Source organism: Gasterosteus aculeatus, chromosome 13 (assembly GCF_964276395.1).
Source record: "Gasterosteus aculeatus chromosome 13, fGasAcu3.hap1.1, whole genome shotgun sequence".
NCBI lineage: Eukaryota > Metazoa > Chordata > Actinopteri > Perciformes > Gasterosteidae > Gasterosteus > Gasterosteus aculeatus.
In genome coordinates, this window is record NC_135701.1 from 10387961 (window position 1) to 10407427 (window position 19467).

The 19467-nt window shown below is 44.2% G+C and overlaps 1 protein-coding gene across 10 annotated transcripts; it reads right to left on the bottom strand.

Annotated features, from left to right (window-relative positions):
* Positions 1–1526: 1526 nt before the first annotated feature.
* On the bottom strand, positions 1527–19376 carry ap1b1 (adaptor related protein complex 1 subunit beta 1). 10 transcript variants are annotated; one of them, XM_078086653.1, is made up of 24 exons: positions 19212–19376; positions 17663–17723; positions 16635–16740; positions 16390–16525; positions 15848–16093; positions 15555–15745; positions 15219–15440; positions 14934–15054; positions 14704–14799; positions 14061–14176; positions 13175–13340; positions 12610–12708; positions 11875–12134; positions 11437–11638; positions 11264–11284; positions 10972–11058; positions 10443–10472; positions 10217–10354; positions 9986–10131; positions 9723–9852; positions 7568–7652; positions 6935–7021; positions 6389–6543; positions 1527–2801 (listed from the first exon to the last, which is right to left on the bottom strand). In XM_078086653.1, the coding sequence occupies exons 2-24, from the start codon at positions 17697–17699 to the stop codon at positions 2727–2729; spliced, it is 2952 nt and encodes a 983-aa protein (XP_077942779.1). In that variant the 5' UTR covers positions 17700–17723; positions 19212–19376; the 3' UTR covers positions 1527–2726. The 10 variants fall into 10 exon arrangements, with proteins under 10 accessions (XP_077942779.1, XP_077942778.1, XP_040052457.2 ...); XM_078086652.1 differs by having other exon boundaries at positions 19127–19271; XM_040196523.2 differs by lacking the exon at positions 19212–19376 and adding an exon at positions 18906–19035.
* Positions 19377–19467: the final 91 nt, after the last annotated feature.

Sequence of the window (19467 nt, forward strand, 5' to 3'; positions counted from 1 at the left end):
GCACAGGAACAGGACCTCCAGCATCCATCATCTCGATGTGAGGGTCACGGAGGAGTGGCGCAAGGCTGCGCATCACATCTCCGACTGACACGGCTGAGAGGAAGAGGGTCCTCGGGCAGGGCAGGGACGATGAGTCCATATCGGTCACCGCCGGATGACAGCGGCGCAAATCCACTCTGGGACTGAAGCGTGAGGATGGAGTTTAATAACCGGGGATGAGTTTTATGGTTTATAGAGGGTCTCCAATAAATGGTGGTACCCCGGATGTTCATCGAGGCAGGTTCTTCCACCTGGCAAAGTGTGCATTCTCCCCCCTTTAGGGGCCCAAAGATTCTTTTTTTTTTTTTTACCACTAAAACAGTGTGGGGGGGGGGGGGGGGGGGGGGGGTGGGAGGCCTTGCGCCATTATGAGCGCTTTGGGCTGTGGAGGAGCTTTGCGTCAAAACCAACCCGTCCTCACTTCGTGTGTAGGGCGTCTTTTAGGCCCATGGGAGACTGACATAGTGCAAGACTGTTTTAATCATTTCAGCATTTCGGTTGAGGTCAGTGGTTCATGTTCTTTTTCATTGATTTGTATTTACTAATTTTAGCATAAATTAGGTTTGAGGACAAGTGGTATTGTTTTTTTTGCTTGGATCCTGAGGTCAATCCAGACCTTGTTACTCATTTGGGTTTGGTAATAAGGCTGTATACGAATACTGTAAACCCATTAAAATACTGGTTTTCTTGTATAACTCCATAAAGTCTTCAGTAGGGTTGTTAAATAGATTTAGTTTCCAATTGATTCTGAAATATCTAAAAACGAGTCTCTTGCTGCAGGACGATAAACACCAGCTGAAATGTTTCACAACCACCCAGATATTGATTTGAAGATTCTTTTAATTGTTGGTATACCAACGAATCATTAACTATATTAATACAGTAATTAGTTCTATTTATATTCTCTTTGGTGTACAAAAGCTCCAGAGACTGACTGAAAGCGAGGCAGTGGTGCCTCCTACTGGCAAGCATTCAGCACAGGATCGATATTATAGATCACAGTAGAACAGACTCTCGTCACAGGTTTGGACTACTTACTCCTCTCTGCTTGGAGAGCCGACCTTTAGTGTCCACAGAGGAACCGATGTGAGACCAGAGCGTTCACGGGGTGATGCAGTGGAAATCTTATTTAAGCTTTCAGGTGGCTCAGACCTTAAAACAGTCTGGTGGAAGCTCCAGAGGAGCTGCGGCAACTTGAAGGTGCACCCGGACGTGGATTAAACTGCACAGAGACTTTGTATGCGAAGCTGTGAGGGCGGGCCAATCGTGTCACACCGGAGCAGAAGCTGAGCAGCCCACGAGAGAAGACGTGAACGCCTCAAAAAGGTCAATAATTATGAAGGGTGTGTGTATGAACAATGGACGCTGACTCCGTGGGACATTGGGAACAGACCTTGACCAAGAAAATAAAACGGGGAACATTTTGCATCCCGTGAAACAAGCGGTCCTTCCGATGCATTTTCTTCACGTTAATAACTGAACACTGGTTCTGTGAATTTATCAAGACTTTTAATAGTTCTTTTCATGTACACACAATTGACAAAATCATGTTAATGAAATTCTCACAGATTAACATAAGATTTTAAATTTTACAGCATTTCAAATTAATAAGCCTTCACCACACGAACCGCGTGCTCCTCAGGATGCACAGCCACATCTGTTGTGATCTCTACCAGCTGTCTGCGTGGACGGACACATCCTGGGGAGGCGATAATAAGGCCCTCAGTGTAACGACTCGGAAACAGGAATCCAATTAATCTGTGCCGGTCTCTAGGTGGGACAGGGACACTGAATGTGCTACCTACATGTATACTTATGTATCACAAGCCACGGCATTGTACGTTTAAAACGCGATCCTTCATCTAAAAAGGTGGCCGCGGTACTCAACCGGCTGCGTCAGAGGGAAAGTGATAGAGACGCACACACACATCAAACCGGATAAGACTAGGAAAAACAGGATGCGGTAGAGGACCGCCGCTCTAAGACTTCCAGAAATTGATGGAAAATTAAGAAGAACCGCACACCAACAAACGTCTTCCACGCACACGGCACACAGTCTGCCTTTAGGGATCCACAGACACCAAGGAAAGCCGTAGAGAAAGACAAAGACAACTGTAATGCAGTTTGTAAGTATGTGTGTGTCTTTTCTACGGCCACTTCACACATGGTATGGGGTGAAGAAAGTTAAAGCTTTTTTTCTTGAGGTACCTTAAATAAATATGCAGACCGTGACGATTCGGATGCTGATTGCAGACGCTAAAACTAGACTCCAAATGGCAAAGAAGAGGGGCTTGATAATGATTAAAAAGCCTCACGCAGAGAAAACAGTCAGTCACAGGAATACAGCAGTCTGTCTCCAAAAAAATACCAGCCATCACAGAGTTGAAGACCAATAATATGAAAGTGATCATTCAGGAAATATATCAGAGGATAACGTCCTGAAACCCAATCTTGTGTGTTAGAAACAGGATATTGCAAACCAAGGCAGTGAACCAGGATTCTCTGCAGTCGAAAAAACAAAACAGCGATGGACCAAAATCATCCCAAACAGCTGGATTGACAGACAGAGCGCCAACGCGGCAGGAAGGGGACATGGCGCTGCATTAGTTTGCAATATGGTTGGTGGGTGAGGTTGATGGGGAGGGAAGGTGCCAGGAGTCTGAGGCCGGGTCGATGTGGGGAGGCTTTCAGTTCTTCAGCACCGCCTCGTAGTTCTGGAAAACGCACTGGGAGACCTCTGGAGCTCGGCACTTCAAAGAGATCTGGGGGAAAGCAGAGTTGGACACGGTTAAATACGCTATTACTGTTCAAATCAAAGGGTTCTCAAAACGCAGGTTTGCCGTTTAACATTCAGTACCGAATTCAGCATCGGTAGAAAATCACATAAACCTTCGGCAACAAAGAGGAAACTTAGAATGCCACATTGTGACTTCTGCATCGTTCATGCAAGTCTATGGAGGCACAGGAGCAACAAGGGGTTCATCTGGCAAACATCAGAAATGAGCTTTGTCAAAATGTCTTCATGCACCTTTGGGTATAAACAGGAAGCAGCAAAGGCCACTGGTTTTGCTTTCCCAAGAGATCCATTTATTATATTTTGGTTAAAAGTGTCTTTATTGTAACTATGCTTAAGTAGTCTCAGACAGCACTGTAGACACAAAGCCACTGGAGCAGGAGGAGGCATCCTCTCCACTCTTTGATGTTTCAGCTGGGTGCAGGTTTATGATTTGATACAGTCTCAATGAGAGTTATTTCCTCCCCCCACCAGCAATCACACTGCAGATGATATTTCCTCAGATCTACAAAACCCAAGACAGCTGGAGCGTTGGAATAATTAGAGGACACACACATGCAGGAAACAGGGATTTACTGTTGATATAACTGGGTTTTCCCCATGCATCGTACATCGCCCCTCAGCAACACCTCAATCGTGCTGAGAGGGCTTGTTTTTGCGAACTCTTATGTCAGGTTTTTTTTTTTTCTTCCTGCAGTGAAATGGGATCCTATATAAATATTGGTGCCTTAATGTGAGAACAGTGCAACGCTGCTTTAATAACAGTGGTCAGTCAGTAACTGGAGTTCTGGTGAGTGACTGACAACAGTTTTTACAGCAGGCCCACCGTTCTCTCGAGACCCCTAAGATCTACCAAAGGTGTGTGTGTGTGTGTGTGTGTTGGATACCACAAAGCAGCAGTGGTACTGCACAGCTCTTGAAGTGTTGCCTTTGACTCTTTGGGCTCTTTACTAATGCATGCAGCGGCTGGCAACGTTTAAGCAGCGCTCTCCCGTGAGCATGGGGTAAAAGATGGGAGGAAATGTAAATGCGCTCGCCTGCGTTTAGAACCGGCTTTGTGAGAGCCAGAAACGGAGGAATTTATCCATCTCAAGTCCTGCTGGTAAAAGGATATTAATATGATATCAAGGTGTTTACACAACTCTATTTCCAATGCCTTGATACAGATATGGTGAAACCCAAATCCTCCAATGAGAAACAAACACATGGGTTCACAAACAAGCCTAAAATACTGCACTGTCGATATAAAAAAGGGGAGCGTGGGCCTCTGCAGTTCTCTGAAGCAGCGATGCAGCATCACAGGAGGACATAATTATGGGATAAAGTATATTCATGCTTTGATAAAAGGGATATGGATCTAAATCATAACAATGGAATATTTCACCACAACCTTTTTACTGAGCAACAGCTGTTTAAATGGAGTGTAATAGCTTAGATCATGACTTTCATTAAATGTTCCTTCAGCATGTCCCCTGCATGTGTTGACTATATCGGTGCATCTAAATCAACTAAGACATGTGCTATGGATGAAATATCAGACAACTGTGTCTTGATCTGGTTCATCCAGTTCAATTAGTACCTGACAAATTAAGTTAGTTCATCACATTGCTGCAGAAATCATTTAAAACAACATTAGCACAGAGCAGTCTGTTCGACTACTCACAATAGGATCAATACTCAGATAGATGGTGTGATAATGTTACACAATGTCTGAAGGAAGACAGCGATACATTTTTATCATGTTGTGAATGTTCCTGCTCACGCAGAGAGTCAGCGGCTGATGTTTGTGTGCTGGCCGGCACACCGGGAGTCCATTTCTGTGTCGAAGCAAACTGATCAAAACCCTAAAAATGACCAGCTAAAGAGCCGCAAAGACAAAATCAGCAAACATCTCTGCGCACATAGTTGCCATGGGGACGGGAAACCGTGCCTCACGGCAAAACGATATGCAGGTGTCCCAATTCCCCACAGTAAAAACTATAAAGTATACATGAGCTCCATGCAAGTCAGTTGTGGGAAATTTGAGCGCTGCTGACACTTTACAGTCCATAATTTAGTAATGCGGCATCAAGCAACAATACGAAAGGGGTCACTTGTGCAAACATTGAAGCACCAGATAAGCACAGGTCCAATGCTTCTGTGCACGTTTGAACAAATTCCAGTTGTTTCTATGTTGGGTCTTCAGGAGCACAATAAAACCCAGGAAAAAAACAACAGCTTCGGCTCTAAAAATAGCTGCTTGTCAGCAGCTCGTCGTTAACGTGCAAAGGGACGACGCTGCTGCAGCCGGAGCACCAGCACATGAACACACGGTTGACTTACAAGTCTCTTCTCCAATTAACAATTTATAGTGCACCTTTTAGAAGGAGGCAGCCTTTCCTGCCCTGCTGAGCATTTATGTGAACTTAAAAATTCAGAAATGAGGGCAAAGAGAATATAAAAAAAGACCAAAAAGGTAAATGAAAGATGGACACCAACTCCACAGAAAAAAAATGAATGCACTTCAAATAACTGTGTGAAATGAGTTTTCCCCAAGACCAAATTGTAGTTCATCTCAGAAGAGAATGATATACTCAGAAGTACGTTATATTTGGAATCTCATATACGAGTTCAGCATACACAATGACGTACCAAAGGTGTCTGTGTGACTGACAAATTGATTAGTCTAGACGAAGAAAAAACTAAATCAAGCGTCAAGAGTGCCACCTATAAATAAAAACATGAACTGAAGCAGGCCGAGTGATGAGGTGGGGGGAATCGCATCAAGGTCATTGTTCTGGACGCTAGTCATGCAGAATTCCTAAGCCGAACACAATCCATCAAGAGCAGAGACACGCAACGACAAAGGAGCGCACTAAAGAATACACAAACGGTTGAGTCCCGTCCCCCACCCTCCAATCACTGCCACCTCAAACAGATTCCCCTCTACCGCTTTTCTATCTCTTACAATCGTTCCATTGGTGAGGACAGTATTTTGCGAACGTCATCATACGGACTTAATTCAGCCGGTCAGGCTGTAATTTGGGCTCGAGTGGCAAATGGAAGTTCCTACAGCGCCTGATTGGTGAAGCCATTCTCAAATCCATTTTGATTTATTATGGGACCGATCTCTAATACCAATCAAACCGAAATGTGTCTTTCAGTTTCCATGGTGAATAACCACCATGGAAACTGAAAACAGGCACTTCTGGTTCGCTTGATTACGGCCGCAAAAATAACCAAAGGTCTAGATAATTCTGGGTAAATAATAGGAGATGGCAGGTCAGTCAGAGCACACTGGATTAAAAAGGTTTTATTTTTACGAGTATGTAAATAGAGTGTGAAGATCTTTATTTCAATTTCTTTAATCAATATTTTTTAAAGATTTTAGTGTTTTCTATACACCTGTATGACCATCAAATACTTCCACCTCCCCAAAATAAAAGTTGGGCTATTTAAACAACTTTGGTTGTGTATTAGAACAAAATGTTGGTCTTCAAAGTAGACTGAAATGCAACTAGTTAACAGTAAAACGCAGCATAACAGTGATCTGACAGCAAGAGCCACAGAACTCACCGTGTAGTTTGGGTTTCCTGCCTGCACCCTCAGCTCGGCCAGCACCCAGATGCCGTTGGTGAGCTTCATGGACTGATACAGCATGTCCTGACCCTCCACCGTGCGCTTGGCTATGGTGAAGATGTTGCTACTCTGCAGTTTGTTGGAGGCGGCATCTGTTGTAGGAACATGATCAGAAATGTAAGTAAAACCGTTCACCTGTTTCTGTACTTACGAGTTTCAACTGTCTGGGCGAGCGATTACTAATTTTTGGTATTCAGTTTTAGTTAAATCAATCATTGAACGTTGAACGATGCAATCCCTGCAGAGAAGACCGTCGCTAATTCGGAATTAACTTTCCCCCCCATTCTGCCTCGCTGTCATTAGGAATCCTTCTCAGCTGTGCTTGTGTAGAACTAAAATGATCACTCGTTAACGGGGAACTGCCGCTCATCAAACGCATTTCGCCCCATTAGTGAAGAGTTGAGACGACGGTTTCAACATACGATGAAGCGGCGGCATCGTGCCTTCATGTGGTGCACTCCGCTCTCCTTTCATCCCTCTCACCTGAGTTGAGATGGCAGTCTTTGATCTGAAACTGGGACTCGTTGTCATTAGGAATGTCTTTCCATGTGGCGAGGAACACCTGCCGCTCTGTGGACAAAGAGACGGAATCATGGTACGAGTCCAAAAGCACAAGCTGAGGTGTGCGCAGCGTGAGAATTAGGATATGTAGAAAAGGTAGCGAGTGGTTTCATTCCACATAAGACGCAAGGTTTCCTGCCGCCACAACAGCGGGAAGAAATGCCAACACATGCCCCAAAAAAATACTGGATGAACTGCGTTACACCGATATTTATGTCATTTGGACGAGGCTTTACGTCGTGATGGTAAACATGGGAGGGTGAAGCTGCAAACCGCTCCTGCGTTCTTTGGCCGAAAAATATTCAGACAGGAACCGCAAAATATGAGTATTAAAAAAGAACCTTTACCATTTGGTTATTTAATACATATTAATTATCATAAAACATGTATATATCGTTATGAGGATATTAAATGACTTTGGCCAGGTGTGCGAGCGAGGAGCAACTGTGCGGCTCAGAGGGGGAAAGATCAGACAGACGGACGAGTGTGTGTTCCTTTGACGTCAGCCAGGATTTGGGGCTTTCGTTTGAAGAAGTTTAGCTGAGAGACACTCACCCATCTTCCCGTCCTCCACAAACAGCATGCTGATGGGGTACTGGCAGCTGAAGTAGAATACGTCAATGTTGTTCTTAACAGCAACCTGCGAGAGCGATTAAATCCCAGGAGGAGGGACGACAAGAGGAGGCACAGGAAGCACAACACGGACAATTACTCTTCAAGTGCCCTTCAAGGATGGACGTTGGTTGTGTGTGTGTGTGTGTGTGTCTGCCGTTAGCTGAACGAGACAAGAGTCCTCTGGGAATCCTACTCTCCCAAAAGCACACACACAGTCGATACTGTTCACTGATATTCCATCATACCGGGTCAGGAAGCAGCAGGCTTTTATTTGCCAAAGAATATCAGCGAGCACTACTTACAAGCCAGTAGGGGTGTAATGGTTTGTACAACGGTCACGCACCACTCAAAATAAAGTGTAATGTGGGAAGTTTACAAGTGTGAAGTTCCCCCTAAAACAGAGAATAAATATTGAAATATATGGTGACAAAAGTAGACAGCGGTTAAATATAAAATAGGAAAATGAAGACACAAAGAGGAAAGAAGAAAAAAACACCTCATGCAGAGAGTCTATTTTAAAAGTTGCGTTCCTTAAACATGGAGAAGACAAACTATTATGGTTACTGCATTACATGATATTTGACAAATTTAAAACATTATGGGGTGCACTGTGTCTATTTAGAGGTTTCTAAAGTCTGCGTAATGTGCTCTCCACCAGCACAAACAAAATAGCTGTGCACCAAATACTAAAGAAGAAAACGTTTGGTATGAGCATCTAAGCAGGACACATTTGTCAACTCTGGCTGTGGGAAAAGCTTTGATTGACATGTTCAAATCTACCATTAAAAACCTTTTGCCTGTTTGAGAGTAATTAAAATAGCATACTTTCAACTGTTGACATGCCGAAGACTTGTGACTGAGCCCGCCTCCCCTCCGCTCTCCTTCCACGTCAAAGGTTCTCTTTTTGACTTAAATCCTTCCACTGAACGGCGGAGGATTCATGGCGGAAACGTCTCCGGGAGGCAGCAGAGTAATAGTCTCTCCTCCCTTTGGGTATTTGGTAATAAATGTATACGGACATACCAAGTAACCAATGAGAGTTCGATAAAGGAGCTATGCTGAACTGTAAGGGAGAGCACAATGTTGGTTGTGAGCTGCTGATGAAGTGACGTTGTCGAGTTGATAACCATGTCTCTGGTAATACTGTAATGTAGCCAGTGTCGTTACTTCATGATCGATCACATCAGATGTTTTCTTGTAAGACTGGTGCCCAAAGCAGTTATTCAGCTATCATACATTTGAGGACCACTGTACTATTTTTTTGCTCTGTACATAGAGGGTGGATAGGTTAGCAGACCTACTGAGGCCAGGAGAAACAAAGGAGCCATGTGCTGTGCGTCCCATCATGCCCCACACCTCTCTCCCCCCCCCTCCCTCGCCACTCTTATCTTCACCCTCCAGCTGCACGCCACCCATCCTCAATTCTGCTCCCAGTTAAAAGCACCACGCTGATCAAACACTAGCCAGCCTCTGCCGCTCTTTTTTACGGACAAGCCACAACCGTTTTGATGGTCGTTTCATGTTTTATTCACAACAGGAGGATTGTATTGCAGTATTGTTGAATAACAGTGAGGACACATTTCTAACCTAATCTAGTAGAAATTTATGTCAAATTTGAAGCAATTCACTGGTGACGTTTCTGAGATATTAGGTTCTAGAGAATGGACCAGATGGACGGGCGAGCGTAGAATCCCTCGCAGAACATTTCGACTCGGTCCACTGCTGTTGCCCCAGTGCATCAAACCCCAGCGCAATGCTACAGACTACACACCAGACGTATAGAATGTGCATTGGACCCGTTCACTTGAGTCAGTCTTCACTTAGTAGAACGTTCTGTCTGCCCTCTTCACTGACAAATTAAAGACCAGAGTAAAAATCTGCTTCAAGAAAAAGGTCTGAAAGCGCAGTATTACAATCAACCAACAGCTGGGAAGGCAAAGACTTGTTTTAAAGATAACGTTAAATGTATGAAAAGGGTAGGGTTGAAAAAAGATGTTGAAGGAAGGAAAAATGGACTCAATAATATCTTTGAACCAAATCATGAGCCGGCGGTCACAACACACTCAAGGGGAAATACACAATGCTTCGGTTTTACCTGCAGGTTGTTCAGAGGCTCCATCTTCATGACGGGTCCCACAGTGCTGAGAGGAAGGGCCGCTTCAATACTCTGGTTAGGACTAAGAGGAGTGAGAATCTGAAGGGGACCAGCCGGAGCGAGACCAAAGCTTCAGACGAACACACACACACACACACACACACACACACACACACACACACACACACACAAAGGAAAGGGGTTGATTGTCACGGAATGTGTTGGCGGATAGAAATCTCAGCACGTTTCTAAGGAGGTCTTACCTGTTTCTGTTGAACTGGATGGCAAAATCAGTCATGACACTCATAGCTTTATTGGTGAGGGTCATCTCCATTTGGATGACCCCAGCACGGCGGACAAAGACGCCCGATATCTCCAAACCCTTGGCCTTCATGGCCGGAAGCCAGACCTGAGCAGAGACATGACCACAAACGTCTTGTGCGACCCAAACACTGGTGCTACATCGCTTTACAATATCTCGGATCTTGACTCACTGCTTTAGGGGGGTTGAGGGCCCCCATGGGCATTCCAACTCCACCTCCGAGGTCAAACAGGTCATCCAGACCGCCGCTACCAGGGGCGTTGAAAGAGGCTGGCATGGTAGCTGGTGCAGCACCGAAAGCAGCCCCCATCTGTGGGTTACATGGCAACACGTTACCATAACATTCAACATCGCATACTGAGCATTCAGTTTGATAAAATCTCAAACAAATGACTTACAGCAGGATTTCCTCCAATGTCTCCACCAAGCTGGATAGTTGAGGAACAGACAAAGAAAAAAAGGTTATCTACTGGTAAAGCACTTAACACTGGACGACGATGGGAAGGTGTGAGGGTCTAAGAAAAGCCTTCCCTCGATTAATCACAGCTACAGGGAAGCACTTTTTACAAGTGAAAGGAGAAGGAAAGACAACTGTACAGGAGGAATACTCTTCTGTGGAACGGACCATTTGCTGCCCAGAGCAGTCAGGCGGATACGTTACTGAAATCCAATAGCTTTCGTTCAAATGCTGGTCACTAGATGTGTCTATAGTGGTGATTAAAAGGTTTGGGGTACAGTGAAAAAAATAGCGTGATTCCACAGAGTGACAAAAATTTACTACTAATATTTGACAAGAAAAAACACACAAAGGGTACAGAGCACTGCTAGGGTGAACTACTCAGAGGACACAGTGGTACAACAGAGGACTGGGGGGGCTTTGAGACTGGTGCTGGCCTTTACTGGTCCAGCGTGGCCCCCTGGACCAACCTCAGTGGGGCTGTAATCTGGGGGCGATGGGGACTGATGAGGGAGCTGAGGTGAGTGACGAGTGTCCGTCCGCAGGGGAATGGGCGGCTGATTGAAATAACGCAGAGCCCAGAGAATAGAAAAGAGTTGGACTTGAGATTTAAAGACATGCTTACTGTAGACATCACATTAAATAAAATATAGTATGCTTCTATGCAAATGCTTGAAAACATCAGATTGATGCATGAGAACTACAGAAAAAAGGGGCCTGACATGGTCTAATAATGTTGTCCCTCTCCCTCCATGTAGTTACCGGCTCAGACTCATCCCCCATCTGCAGGTGCAGCATTGAACAGAGAAAGGAAAACAAAAGTCAAAAAGAAAAAGCACCAAAAGGGTAGAGGGGAAAAAGAGAAAGTACAAAGATGCAGTAGTTGTGGACGGACTGGCCGACAGGGAGGGGGGTCCCTGGTGTAGAAGACCCACCAGGCTGTCCAGTCCGCCGCCGAGAAGGTCCATAGCCCCCATCTGCATGCCGGAGGTGGTGGGTGGTGGTGGTCCAGTGGTGGTAGTAGGCGTCAGGTCCAGATTAAGCAGATCTCCGAGGAGGTCTCCCTGGGATGGGATGACGGCAGGAGGTGTCTCAGTGGCAGCAGCACCTGGATCTGGGCTCTCAACACTCTCGCCACTAGTAGAAAGAAAAAAGAACGAAAGACTCAGTCGGGCATTTCATGCAATTCATTTGATTATTACTTACAAAGAAAAATACAGAAAAACAGCTGAATGGCTACAATAAGTGTGTTACTCAGCAGATTTAAAATTTAAAAAAACATCAGCGTTAGGTCAAGAAGCGAGGTCCTCTTAACTAAAGAGATAAAGCCAAAGTTTTCAAAGTTAAAGTTAAAAAACAAGTGCATGACTCACGATCCAGCACTGCCGGGGAGTCTCTTGTGCTGAACTCCACGGCTGCCCTCAACAAAAGCACTGGGAGGCTTGTGGTAGACAGAGGCCAGAGTACCAATGTGGCAGATGAGCTCCTCCAGCAGCGTGGGCTCGATCAGATCCGTCTCCTCAGAGATCAGGGGCTTCTCAGCCAGAACCACTTCCTTGGCGGCCACAGGGTCTGTCGAGAGCAGGCGCCAGTAGATGTAGCCGCGGTCCCTGAGGTCTGGGTTATCAGAGTCCTGCAGAGAGAGACAAGCGGAAAAACGGGGACGGAGGATGACTACTAATGATGAATGTTTAGTAAATTATCAATGCATGTTTTTGGCCTTGGGCCCCAACCTGAGGGACTGAGCCATGATTCAAAGTCATCAACCAAACATGTCAGGCTTGCAACTCATGTTCAGCAAAAAATGTAAAACATTGGATAAGATGTGAGGCTCTCAAATAATTTGAGTTTAATGAATAAAAACAATTTTGCCATTTGGATTCTTTTAAAAGTTATGAGGCCCAGTTTTATCTTCCCGTTGTGGGATCCAAAGCGCACTCGCCTCATGCACCCCTCTAGTATCCCTGGAAGAATTCAGTACAAATGAGAACTCAGTCTGACTAGAACATTTTGTACAAACTAAAGACATGGATAGATCAGAGTAAGTGACGATAAAAGGCAACATAAGAGTGTGTGTGTGTGTGTGTGTGTGTGTGTTTGTTTCCCACCTGTGTAGCTAGACTTAACACCTGCTGCACCAGCTCCTGGGTCTCGGTGGGCTTTTTCAGGAACAACTTGACGATTGCCGTCAGCAGCTGTAGCTGCACCTGGAGGACACAGAGAGCAAACACAGCACCTTACAGCTCACATAAATCCACTAAAGCTGGCGTGTATACAATCTAGCCTAAAACTCTGGGTAGCGTCAAGTTGCATCTGAACAAGGGTTTTAACAAAGACGTGTTCTGATCCACAACACATAAGGGAAGAAAAAAAAACTCCTTTTAGCTCTCAGGGCTTAGGTTTCCCATGAATGCACAATAGTAATTTACCCAATTATTGGATTATTATTTGATCCGTTGTCTTAAATTGCCATAATTAGCATATGAATTCAGTCATCAGTTATGGACAAAAATGTACTTTCCATTTCCAGCAGCTTACTGATACATTTAAATCAATTCATAAACAAACATATTATAACTACTGGCAGCACTGAATGCAGATTATAGGGAACACCACCATTCAAAACAGACCCTTCTGTAACTCGCAACGTGCCCAAACCGCTCCTGAACACACCTGAGTGCTTTCATCATGGAAACCCTCCAAAAAGCTCTCCAACAACTCATCGGCGTTGTCAATGCGCTCCGCGTACTCTCCCACGATCCAGATCATGGCGGCACGTGCCTCCGGCTCATCCAGGGAGTCCAGGTTCTCACACAGCGTGGCAATAACGCTCTCGTACCTGGACAGTTGCAAACAACATTATGGGTACTCAAATGCATTTGGAGACAAAAAGAAAAAAAATCCCACGGAGCATTATTTAGATAAAAAAAAAAGAAGAAAAAAAAGAAAGCATGCATATATTTATGAGGAGGAGGGACAGCCGACTGATAACAGCCACTAAATCTCCACAGCTTTCAAATGCAATAGCATCTTTCCCATCCAGCTCACAGAACAACATTAGCATTTCTTTGGAGTTGTGTTCTGGCAGCCTGACAAACATGAACCCAATATTCAGTCCTTCTACCTCTGGTCTTCTTTTTGAGTCTTTCCACATTATCAAGCAGTCACTGTTTGAGGCATCACGTTTAGATAATGCTTTTATTAAAACTATTTACTGAGGCACAACTATTCAGTTGATGTCTAATTAATAGAAGGGGTCTATGTTTGAGTGGGTAGCTAAAGGCTTAGGCCATGCTGAGCTGGAAACCTCGCAAAGCCTCTCCCCTTGGAGAGATCGTCTACCGCGGACTGTGTGGGCAGGTTTGTGTCTGGCACATGAATCCACTCCGTGGGATCTGCAGCAGAAGTCAAACCAGCACAATCCGCCATACATTGTCTGACCAGGTGCCATATAAAGGAGATTCCAAGTGCTGTCCACTACAAAAACTCTGGACAGGTTATCAATTATAGTATCAAATACTCTGCAAATGACCACACTGATGCTGTAGAAGGAACCTACTTGTTGGGGTATTTGCGAAAGATGTCCTTGATAACCACAATGGCCTCCTGCACCACATAGTTGACCTTGGTTTGAATGAGGTCCAGCAGCGTGCTGACACAGCGCTCCGCTGATTGCTAGTTAATGTAAAGAAAAAGAAAATTTGTCATGTTAGGTCTGCAAATTTGAAAACAAACAAATGCATAAAAAGGGCCTGCATATGACATGCCTAATTAACTAGTTTTATAGTAGTTTGACATTGTGGTGTACGAGTCAACAAATCTAGTGAATAACACGCTTTCCAGCAGTGTAGAACTGGGAATCTGTTCTCCTTTGTACCTTTTAATAAAAGCATAAATCATCACATCTAATTGCTCTTGATCTCCAGTGACAAGACAGCATTATACATGATGAAATGTTTAATGACAAATTAGGCTTTACAACTGGGTCATCAGGGACAACCTCGTATTCATTATAAGAAAAACAAAAACTGTGCTTGATTGATGGCTTTTTATAATTTACAATGTTATGATCGAAGTGAGTGAAAAGGACTAACAAATATAATCAATCATATAGACTAATGGGTTTGTCCTGATCAATATAGCTGACACAGGGGATTGACCGACAAATCATCTGGCGACCGCGTGACCTCATCTCCACCCACCTCTACTTTGATGGCACAGCGGCCAATCGCTCGGACCGCTTTGCGTACAAAGTCCACGTCCACCTCTGTGGCGTATTCTTTCAGCTCAGCCAGGACCTACAGAGAGACAGACAAGCAGCAGGGTCACTGCTGGGAGTTTGTGACCAATGGCTTTGCTTTTGTAAAAGCACCTATACAGAATGCGTCCTAGTACTTTTCCAACAATAGCATTACAGCTGTGGATGAAGTACCTGCGCGATGTTTGCTTGAGATGCAAGGCGAATCATGATGTCCAGCTTCTCCAGTTTGACATAGATTGGGTCATTGTACTTTACGAAGAAAACCTTCATCTCATGTTTCAAGATCTCCGGCCTAAAAGGAGGAGAGGAGAAAAGAAATGTTTCTGGCAATCTGTAATTAAACATACAGTGACGTAAAAGGAAATTCCACTAAAAGCAGCATACCACAATAACAACAAGTTTCACTAGTATGAAGAACACTAAAGAGACCTCCATACATGATCTCCCCACATTTACCGTCTCTGTACGATGAGGTTGATGTTTCTAAGAGCCACGTATTGCAGCTCGGGCTCAGCAGAGAGGAGGGTGACCAGTGGAGGGGCGAGCTTCTTAAGCAGGGTGCCATAGTAGTCCAAGTCTTTGGGAAGCATCTCCATGAACTTCATTAAAACTTTAACAGCCGATAACACCACTGCAGAGTTGGCGTGGGAGAGTCGTGGGGTCACGCGCTCACAGATGCTGATGGTATTGGGTGGAGAGAGAGAGAGAGAGAAGGAGAAACATTACACAGGGTTTAAATGGGTGTATTTAAATAGTAATGTATCCTTTGATGAAGGCAGTGCTTTCGCTTACCTTTGGGACTCTCGATCATCTCGAGGTGTGTAATTGGCCAGGCAGTCAAGAATGAATATCTGTCCCCACTCTGTACACTCATTTAAAGCAGTCAGCAACTTATTGATGGTCTGAGGGTTCAGGTCCAGTAGATTACTGTTGGGGTGAGACTCGGCTATCTCAGACAGCGCTGCCACCGCGTTTGCTACAACCTAAAAGATGAAAACAAGAGTACAGGTAAATGCTGCTAGAAAAATATGTCACGTAAATAAAGAAAAACCAGCTACATCGTGGGCTGCCTGGAGGAGTCGTACCATAGGGTTGGAGTCAGAGATGAGGTCTTTAAGAGTGTCCAGGAAGCCTTGGTCCTCCACCAACTGGGCGTTGATATCATGGAGCTTGGCGACACACACAGCGGCCGTCTTCCTCACATACGGGTCTTCGTCCTTCAGACATTTCCTCAGCGGCTCACACAGGTACTCGGTGATCTTGTCCACGCGGATGCAGCCCATTGTGCGAACAGCGAGGGCCCGGATCAGAGGGTTGGGATCTTCACAGTCCTAGATGGGTGGTTCAGAGGTGTCATAGGTTTTGGCCCCAACTTTGGATTTATTTTTATAATCATACCAAAATAGACAATTCTTAATTATTTAACATCTGTTTGCATCAACATTCTGTACAGAATTTAAATATATTTTAAGGTGTCACATCATCAATCTTTGATAATGACCTCATTCAATTGAGATAATGGCAAGATTTTTTCTTTAGGTTGTTTAGTGTTTCCCCTTCCATTATAACAGGTTACAACACTCAAACGCTCCATTAGTCATGTAATATAAGAAAGACTGGGCTTTACCTTAACAAAGGTGTTAACAGCCATGATGGCCATGTCCGGCTGACTCTTTGCATAGTTCATCAGGTAGAGGTAGACCAGCTTCTTGAGTTCCAGATTGTCCGTCTGCATGCAGTTCACAACATCTGGGAAGAGAGCACTAAAGGAGGGACAAAGTGTAAAGTGACCACTGATTCAAAATGGCAGGAGATTTGTTACAGCCCATTATTTCATTGTGGATATTTTGGAGGTTATTTTCCTTGTCTCACCTGACATCCTTTCCCACTGTCATGGATGCAATGACCTTCTTCACAGCCTCCTTCTTCTTCTCTTTCTTATCACTGTTTAGCTCTGCCTTGAGCTCAAAGATCTCCCCTGAACACACAAGAGCATACAAATCAAACACACACATGGAGGGTGGGTGGGGGGGGGGGGGGTAGAAACTGGATAAGAGCACCACAGCATTGACTCGGTTCCCAGCTGTTTGTGAGACTGGTGGGTGGTATTAGTCGTCAGTGGTTTTAGTTGGTCAATCCTGAGAGTGCACGAGTGATTTTTTTTTTTCCCAGGAAGAAATAATTAATGTCAATTTGATTACATGAAACTGCATGTAAGTACAGAACAATATACCCATTAATATCATGAACTGGTTATCATTATCCATGAGTGGAGATACTTCTAATTACATTTTTTTTCACTTTTCAAATTTCAGTTAATTGTGCTACTGAGTTGTACATACAACTTACACCACCAGCACACTGTCAATTTTGGGATTATGTTTTAGTCTACCTACTATGAGTTTCACCGACATTGTAAACCATAAAGCTCTCCAAATCTCCTTTAAGATGTTAACCACAGCCCTCCAGCAGCAACATTGGACAGAAAACCCCCACACACACTCAAGCAACCGTACCACTTTAACTAAGTATTCACAACATCCCACATTAACATTGTTTTGCAATTCCAGAGCCTGTGTATGCATGCGCACACGCACATACGGACAGACAGAGGGCATATGCTCAATTACAGAGCATGAGAAGTGCTACACAATTACAACAGAAGGTGCAGCAGGACAGTTAAATCTCAGAGCTAATGCGCAATAGGTCTAATCAGATTTACAATAAGTAGAGATGGCACTAATGTTGATACCAAGCATGGTGATGACAAAACAAAAAAGTAAAATGTCTAGCTCCATCAATTAGCAATGCACACATATCAATATCCATACAACAAACAACACATATGTAACTACAATGTACATATGTTATCTGTCGAATTAACATAACAGCAATCAGACCTTTCTTGGTAGTGGTGAAGTACTTTGAGTCCGTCATCTTGGATCCAAATTGTCGATTCTCCTGCAAAGGATAGACGGGGAGAGAGAGCTGACTGTGAATCTTTTTCTGAGTGGAAACTTTGAGCAACAGGAAACTCTGGAAGTGCCAACAGAGGAAAATAAGAGGAATTCCGTCTGTCCTGAACAAATGGCAGCGATCTATCTGAAAGAAAACAATGGATCTCTGAAAAAACAGACAAATCTCCTCTTAAGCCATGAAACGTGTTGGCAATGGAGATATTGTTGGCAACAATAGTCAACTGCTGCAGAGTGGGACCCACTATGTAGATGACTCAGTCTCTTGCAGCAGCAGCTCTCATTCAGGCAAAAATACTTCCTGCAGTAAAATTTTAGCCATAGTGCGTTAGAGTTAAAAAGCCAAAACTTCAGTTTGCCTTTTTTTTACTTTTGCATGTATTTTCTGGTTAGTGTGTAAAGTTTTAAATATGCAGTTTAGTCGTGTTTATGCTCCTTCATTACCACAATGCTAAAAACGGATGCTTGTCCTGGTTGTTGCTTAGTTACACCGATTAATAGAGGCGGCATCTAATCACAACATTACATATTAGTTAACTTCTACTAATGAAGTTTCTGAAACTTGCAGGAACAGTGATGCCCCCACAGTGATGTTACAGTCATTAGATAGCAGCATAAAGGGAAGAAGCGTCTCTTTTAGTAACATTAAATTGACATTAACATTACTACGTCAACAAATGAGTTTCATTGTCGTTATTCATTTTAAGCCGCAGTTTAATTACTCATTGAGCTCCATGTGTCCTATGCTGTCAACAGCAGACAGGCTGTTGGACACAAGCTAACCAAATTCGATCATTAGCTAACGTTAGCTAAGTTAGCTAACAAGACGACATAACGCTAGCTAGCAGATTACGGTAGCTACTTTTTGGTGGTCTTGGAGTCCACACAGCCACCACGCGACTGCGACACTAAACCGAGTATACTACTGAATGGGTTTCAGATGAACAACTGGAGCACTTCATACGAATGTCAGCTGACTTTAAATGTATGCCTGCTCACTTAGCCAGAAAGTAGGGGATGGGTTCGCTAGCATGAAGCTAACGCTAGCATAACAGGCTCGAAAGTGTAATAATCCTGGTGGAAAGAAACTCAAATATGCAGCGATTAAGTAGGTTATATTGGTGCAGCATGTTCGGCAGTTAACGACGCTATTTGACCAACTACTCACGCATAATTGATTCGCCCATTCCTGCATCTTTGCAGTAGTTTGATGAATGAAACCAGTATTTAATGCTAGCTCTGCGGCGCAGTGTGCCTGTCAGTGTCGGCTAGCGTCTGGCCACTTTTCTAGCTCCTAGAGCCTGAGACATGACCTTCTAAGTACAGGCTTAAGGAAGCCCACGCCGACATAGTTAAGCTCTTAATCTTTCGGCCTGGTTTAAAACTTACCGGACGAATTAACGTGCCTTCTGGAGTTAAATTTACACTCGCCACACAATGAATCGGGAGAGGAAAATCTCCACAAGCACCTTACCGTGACAGGCGTACAGAGGGCTGTGATGGCTTTCGTCCCTCCCACTTGATTTACTTCCGCCTTTCCACAAACGTGACGTCAGCAATGAGTTACGCGGCGTCAGCTTTCACTCACAGCGGCGTTTCAACAACTCTTTCAAAGAAGACGTTCCTTACGGCACTTTATTGAAACTGTGGACTTTATTCATTCGTGTGCTTTTACATGTGGAAGGCTTCTTAATCTGTCCGCTGAGGTGACACCTTGAAAACTATAAATA